This window comes from Arachis stenosperma, chromosome 3 (genome assembly GCF_014773155.1).
Source record: "Arachis stenosperma cultivar V10309 chromosome 3, arast.V10309.gnm1.PFL2, whole genome shotgun sequence".
NCBI classification, from domain to species: domain Eukaryota; kingdom Viridiplantae; phylum Streptophyta; class Magnoliopsida; order Fabales; family Fabaceae; genus Arachis; species Arachis stenosperma.
The window spans coordinates 30,756,719-30,763,512 of record NC_080379.1 but is presented as its reverse complement, the minus strand read 5'-3'; the positions used below and the strand labels follow the sequence as shown (position 1 = coordinate 30,763,512).

Here is a 6,794-nt window from a genome sequence, read left to right as displayed (position 1 = left end):
GGATTAAAGTCATGCCCCTGTCTAGTATTAGTTCTGCTCAATGCCGAAAGTTCGTTTGGAGAGAAATCATTGCAAAGTTTGGGATTCTTGAAATTATGGTCATATATAATGGGACTCAGCTTATGGATTCCTCGATTTTAGGAACTATTATCTGGTTTAAGGATTTGGCAAATGGACAAGGCGAAACTGCTAATAAAGTAATTTTAAAAAGGTTAAAAAAGAGATTGGATGAGCGTTCGGGCTTCTGGGCTGACGAGGTATAGTCAGTTTTATAGTCATATTGAACTACAGTTCAATCTACCACCAAGAAAACACCTTTCAGACTTACTTATGGTGAAGAAGCAGTAATCCTTGTAGAACACGGGGAGCCGAGTCCAAGAATGCTTTTGGAGACCTCCGAAACTCATGAAAGCTTGGACCTGATTGATTAGGTTAGAAATATGGCTAACTTCACTGAGCAAGCTCTAATGCCAAGGGTGGCAAAGAGGTACAATACCAAGGTCCGACCCAGAAGTTTCCAACCTGAAGATCTAGTGCTAAGGTAGGCTGATGCCGGGACTCCAGGAACCCGAGGTAAGCTAGCTCCGATTTGGAAATGACCTTTCAAAATAAAAGAAGTATTAGAAAAGGGGACATATAAGCTAGAAACACTGGACGGGTCTGAGGTCCCGAGAAGCTGGAATGCAACTCACTTAAAGAGGTATTAGTCTTAGAAAATGGTATTACGCTAGAAAAATTTTATTAGTAGAATAAAGGCACTTTTTTTCTAGGCATCTAGGCTTTAATTGAGGCCTTTCTTGTAATCAGCAAACGAGTTTTTCTTGTGACTTTGTGTTATGTTTAAATAACTATGGATTTATCTTGCAAACTTTATATTATGTTGAAATACATTATATTAAAAATCCAAAATACCTCTTCACCAATATAAAATTGGATTTGGGATGAAATTAAGGCTCGAAATAAAATGGTTTAAGAAATACTGGAGAAAAGGCTGATCTTTAAAGAACATCAAAACGGTAAACGTTAAAAGTCATAAAGTTAGTCCCAAAATCAATACAAGGTAGGGGGTCTACAAGCTTATCGATACAAGGTAGGGGGTAAGCATCTTTAGGACATGCTTTATTTAAATCTGTAAAATCGACGCACATGCGCCATTTACTTGAGTTCTTTCTTACCATTACCACGTTTGATAACCATGTTGTGAATCGGATCTCTTTGATGAAATTAGCTTTAAGGAGCTTTCCAGTTTCTTCAAGGGCCGCTTTTGATTTCTCTTCTCCGAGGTTCCTTTTCTTTTGAGCTGTAGGTCGGGCAGAGCTGTTGGTGGCGAGCTTGTGACATATGATGTTAGGGTTTATGCCGGGCATGTTTGCTGGGGTCCATGCAAATAGGTCGGCGTTATCTTTTAGTACTTTGATAAGTTCCGACCTTTCTTCCCCTTGGAGGGCTTGGCCGATGTATGTGACCTGTCCTGGCTTTGCCGTCAACGAGACTTCCTGGAGCTCATCTGTCGGCTGAGGTCTTTCTTGAGTGTCCTCCCTCGGGTCAAGCTCTGCGAGAGATAATACCTCGTGTGTGTTGTGAGTGTCCCTGACCTCTTGGTGTTCTTTTCTCGAGGCCGATCTTTTTAGACTCGCGTTGTAACATTGCCGAGCTTGTTATCGGTCTGAGTGGAGTGTCACTATATGTCCGTCCTGTGCCTGAAACTTAACACATAGATGGTAAGTGGATACTACTGCCCTGAACATGTTCAGAGTGGGTCTTTCGAGGATAACATTGTAAGGACTGGGGCAGTCAACTATCAGGTATTATAAGTCAATAGTTTTTGATAATGAGTTCTCCCCTAGGGTTGTTTTTAGCCATATGTATCCCTTGATGGGGACCCTTTCTCCAGAGAAACCTACTAGCTCCCCGGATGAGGGTTGCACAAGTTTTTCGGATAAGTTTATTTTTTAAAAAGGTAGAATAGAAAAGTACATCTGCACTACTACCTGGGTCCAGGAGGACTTTTCTTACCAATAGTTTACCTGTTTGGATAGATATTACCACTAGGTCGTCTAAGTTCGGTGCTGCCGAGCTGATGTCCGCCTGGCTGAAGGTGATTTGGAGGTCGGGATCGTCTTTGTTGTTTAGCGGCATGGTTCCTTCGATTGCCAGCATTGCTCGGTAGCTTCGCTTTCGTGCTGAGGTTGTTTCTCCTCCTCCGGCAAATCCTCCGGATATGCAATTTATGATGGCTTTTGGTGGTGTGTTGTGTGGCCATTTGTTATCTTCTTTACTTTCCGAGGTCTGTCGGCGCTCGTCTCGGTCTCTGTTGTTGTTTTTATGCTTTCTCCCTTCGATGTATTTATCTAGGAGGCCTTGGCGAGCTAATCTTTCCAGCAGATCCTTAGCTATTACACACTCATCAGTTGTGTGCCCGTATTTCTGGTGGAAGGCACAGTGCTTGCTTTTGTCGACGAATCGCTGATCTTGGTAGCTCCCCGCTCTGGTTGGTGGTTTTATAATCTTGGCATTGAGTATTTTTTTGATTATCTTTTCTCTCTTCGTATTGAATCTGGTGTAGTTATCAAATTTTGGGACGAGCTTGAATGGCTTGACGAGGTCTCTAGTGTTCGCCGATCTGGAGGGTCTGTTGTTCTCTTTTCGTGGTCTCCTTTCGGTTTTGTCGGCCTCTTGGAGTTCTTCGATCTCCATTTGTCCTGCTGCTCTTTCCCGGAATTCGTCCAGTGTTTTTGGCTTGGTAGCTGCGATTATTTCTCTGAACTTTCTGGGCCTGAGTCCGGCTTTGAGGGCATGTAGGTGGACGACAGGGTTCAGGTCAGGTATTTCCATGATGGCATCTGTGAACCTGGTCATATAATCTTTTAAGCTTTCTTGTGGGTCCTGCAGATGGTGCTGAGATAGTCTGATCCATGTACATAGATCCGAGCTGCTGCAAAGTAGTCGATGAAAGACCTAGCCAGATCTTCGAAGAAAGCGATTGATCCTGCAGATAATTTCGAAAACCAAAGTAGGCAGCCCTGTCTAGATAAGTAGGGAAAGCTCTGCAAAGCACAGAATCGTTGTTAAGTCCATTAAAAAAATCATAGATTGAAATTTTTTTATGTGAGCCCGGGGTCACCAATCCCCTTATATGGCTCAAGAGAGGAAGGGAGTGTGAAAGGTTTGGCATTTGGAAATTCGTGATTTCCTCAGAAAACGGGTTGTCCAAGGTCAGTGATGAGCGGATAATTTATATGCTTTTTGGCATTGTTTTTATATAGTTTTTAGTAAGTTTGAGCTACTTTTAGGGATGTTTTCATTAGTTTTTATGTTAAATTCACATTTCTGGACTTTACTATGAGTTTGTGTGTTTTTCTGTGATTTCAGGTAAATTCTGACTGAAATTGAGGGATTTGAGCAAAACTCTGAAAAAGGCTGACAAAAGGACTGCTGATGCTGTTGGATTCTGACCTCCCTGCACTCGAATTGGATTTTCTGGAGCTACAGAACTCTAAATGGCGCGCTCTCAACGGCTTTGGAAAGTAGACATCCAGGGCTTTCCAGCAATATATAATAGTCCATACTTTATTCGAAGAATGACGACGCAAACTGGTGTTGAACGCCAAGTACACGCTCCTTTCTGGAGTTAAACGCCAGAAAAACGTCATAATCCGGAGTTGAACGCCCAAAGCACATCATAACTCGAAATTCAACTCCAAGAGAAGCCTCTGCTCGTGTATTGATCAAGCTCAGCCCAAGCACACACCAAGTGGGCCCCGGAAGTGGATTTATGCATCAATTACTTACTCATGTAAACCCTAGTAGCTAGTTTATTATAAATAGGATGAATTATAGATGTATTAGACATCTTTGGTCTCGGTTTTGTTTTATTCTTCATCTTAGGAGATCATTGATCACGTTTAGGGGGCTGGCCATTCGGCCATGCCTGGACCTCTTTCACTTATGTATTTTCAACGGTGGAGTTTCTGCACACCATAGATTAAGGGTGTGGAGCTCTGCTGTACCTCAAAGATTAATGAAGTTCTATTTTCTTTTATTCAATTCTCTATCTTATTCTTATTCCAAGATATTCATTCGTACTCAAGAACATGATGAATGATGATGAGTTAGATAACCCTCATTATTATTCTCACTCATGAACGCGCGTGATTGACAACCACTTACGTTCTACATGCATCAAGGCTTGAATGTGTATCTCTTAGATTCCCCAACAGAATCTTCGTGGTATAAGCTAGATAGATGGCGGCATTTGTCTGGATCCGGAAAGTCCAACCTTGTCTGTGGTGTTCCGAGTAGGATCCTGGGAATCCGGAAAGTCTCACCTTGTCTGTGGTATTCCGAGTAGGATTCCGTTCATGAATGACTGTGACGTGCTTCAAACCTGTAACCTGCTGGGCGTTAGTGACAAACGCAAAAGAGGGATTCTATTCCAGTAGGGGAGGGAACCAACCGGTGATTGGCCGTACTGTGACAGAGTGCGTGAGCATTAGCTTTCACTGCGAGGATGGGATGTAGCCATCAGCCATGGGTGATGCCTCCAGACTGGTTAGCTGTGCGAGTGACAGCCGCACAGGATATTTCCCCGAGAGGAATGAAAGTAGCCACAGCTGATGGTGAACCCCTATACAAAGCTTGCCATGGAAAGGAGTAAGAAGGATTGAGTAGGAGCAGTAGGAAGGCAGGCGTCCGAGAGCTCTACAGCATCTCCATTCCGCTTATCTGAAATTCCCACCTATGAATCTACATAAGTATTTCTATCCCTTTTTTATTAGCTTCTTTCTATTTTATTTAAACCCATAATCCAATTTTAATATCCCTAACTGAGATCTGCAAGGTGACCATAGCTTGCTTCATACCAACAATCTCTGTGGATTCGACCCTTACTCACGTAAGGTTATTACTTGGACGACCCAGTACACTTGCTGGTTAGTTGAACGGAGTTGTGAAGGAAGGTCAATTTCTAAAAGGAATAATTTCACAATGATGCCAAAAGGCACAAAAGAACAAGTGATCACAATTTCGTCCACCAAGTTTTTGGCGCCGTTGCCGGGGATTGTTCGAGTATGGACAACTAACGGTTCATCTTGTTGCTCAGATTAGGTAATTTTCTTTTCAAAAATCTTTTTCAAAAATTTTCTTCTTTTATTTTTCGTTTTTTCCAAAAATGTTTTTCGAAAATATTAAATAAAAATCCAAAAAAATTAGAAAATCATAAAAAAATCAAAAAATATTTTGTGTTTCTTGTTTGAGTCTTGAGTCAATTTTTAAGTTTGGTGTCAATTGCATGCTTTTAAAATTTTTCTTGCATTTTTTTTCGAAAATCCATGCATTCATAGTGTTCTTCATGATCTTCAAGTTGTTCTTGACAAGTCCTCTTGTTTGATCTTGATGTTTTCTTGTTTTGTGTCTTTTCTTGTTTTTCATGTGCATTTTTGCATTCATATTTTTCATGCATTAAAAATTTTTAAGTTTGGTGTCTTGCATGTTTTCTTTGCATCAAAATTTTTCAAAATTATGTTCTTGATGTTCATCATGATCTTCAAAGTGTTCTTGGTGTTCATCTTGACATTCATAGCATTCTTGCATGCATCTTGTGTCTTGATCCAAAATTTTCCTGTTTTGGGTCATTTTTGTGTTTTTCTTTAAAAATTCAAAAATCAAAAAATATCTTTTCCTTATTTCCCTCCAAATTTTCGAAATTTTGGGTTGACTTGGTCAAAAATTTTTCAAAATTAGTTGTTTCTTACAAGTCAAGTCAAAATTTCAATTTTAAAAATCTTATCTTTTCAAAATCTTTTTCAAAAATCATATCTTTTTCAATTTTTTCTTTTTTTCGAAAATTTCAAAAATATTTTTTTCAACTTATTTTCAAAATCTTTTTCTTATCTTTATATGTAATTTTCGAAAATTCACTAATAATTAATGTGATTGGTTCAAAAATTTGAAGTTTGTTACTTTCTTGTTAAGAAAGGTTCAATCTTTAAGTTCTAGAATCTTATCTTGTAGTTTCTTGTTAGTGAAATAAATAATTTCAAAATTTTAAATTAAATCTTTTTATCTATCTTTGTTTCAAAAATTTTATATTTTTCAAAATTTGATTTCAAAATATCTTATCTAACTTGCTATCTTCTTATCTTTTTCAATTTTGATTTCAAATCTTTTTCAATCAACTAACTAACTTTTTGTTTGTTTCTTATCTTTTTCAAAACCACCTAACTACTTTTCTCTTTCCTATTTTCGAAAATATCTCTCTCTTTTTCAAAAATTCTTTTTAATTAATTAATTGTTTCATGTTTTAATTTTAATTACATTTTATCTCTAATTTTCGAAAATCACTAACCCTTTTTCAAAATTATTTTCGAAATCTCTCTTCTCTTTTCTTCTTCTATTTAATTATTTAATTACTAACACTTCTCTTCACCTTTCTTCATCTAAAATCCGAACCTTCTTCTTCTTTCTTCTACCCCCTTCTTTTTCTACTAACATAAAGGAATCTCTATACTGTGACATAGAGGATTCCTTTTTCTTTTCTTGTTTTCTTCTCTTTCATATGAGCAGGAACAAGGATAAAGGCACTCTTGTTGACATTGACCCAGAACCTGAAAGGACTCTGAAGAAAAAATTAAGAGAAGCTAAATTACAACAATCCAAAAACATCTTTAAGAGAAACAACCTTTTAGAAATTTTCGAACAGGAGAAGGACATGGCAGCCGAAAATAATAATAATAATGCAAGGAGAATGCTTGGTGACTTCACTAAGCCAACATCCAAGTTTGATGGAAGAAGCA

At 38.5% G+C, this 6,794-nt stretch overlaps 1 protein-coding gene across 1 annotated transcript; it reads right to left on the bottom strand.

The window, feature by feature from the left end:
• Positions 1-1,658: 1,658 nt before the first annotated feature.
• LOC130965818 (uncharacterized) lies at positions 1,659-2,859 on the bottom strand. The gene is made up of 2 exons (XM_057890577.1): positions 2,028-2,859; positions 1,659-1,798 (listed from the first exon to the last, which is right to left on the bottom strand). The coding sequence occupies exons 1-2, from the start codon at positions 2,857-2,859 to the stop codon at positions 1,659-1,661; spliced, it is 972 nt and encodes a 323-aa protein (XP_057746560.1).
• Positions 2,860-6,794: the final 3,935 nt, after the last annotated feature.

Bases quoted from the DNA above. Each gene is read 5' to 3' on its own strand.
- LOC130965818 (XM_057890577.1), bottom strand. From the start codon at position 2,859: ATGACCAGGTTCACAGATGCCATCATGGAAATACCTGACCTGAACCCT. The intron at 1,799-2,027 runs GTAAACTATTGG...AATACCTGATAG, and splicing joins GGTAATATCTATCCAAACAG to TTGACTGCCCCAGTCCTTAC.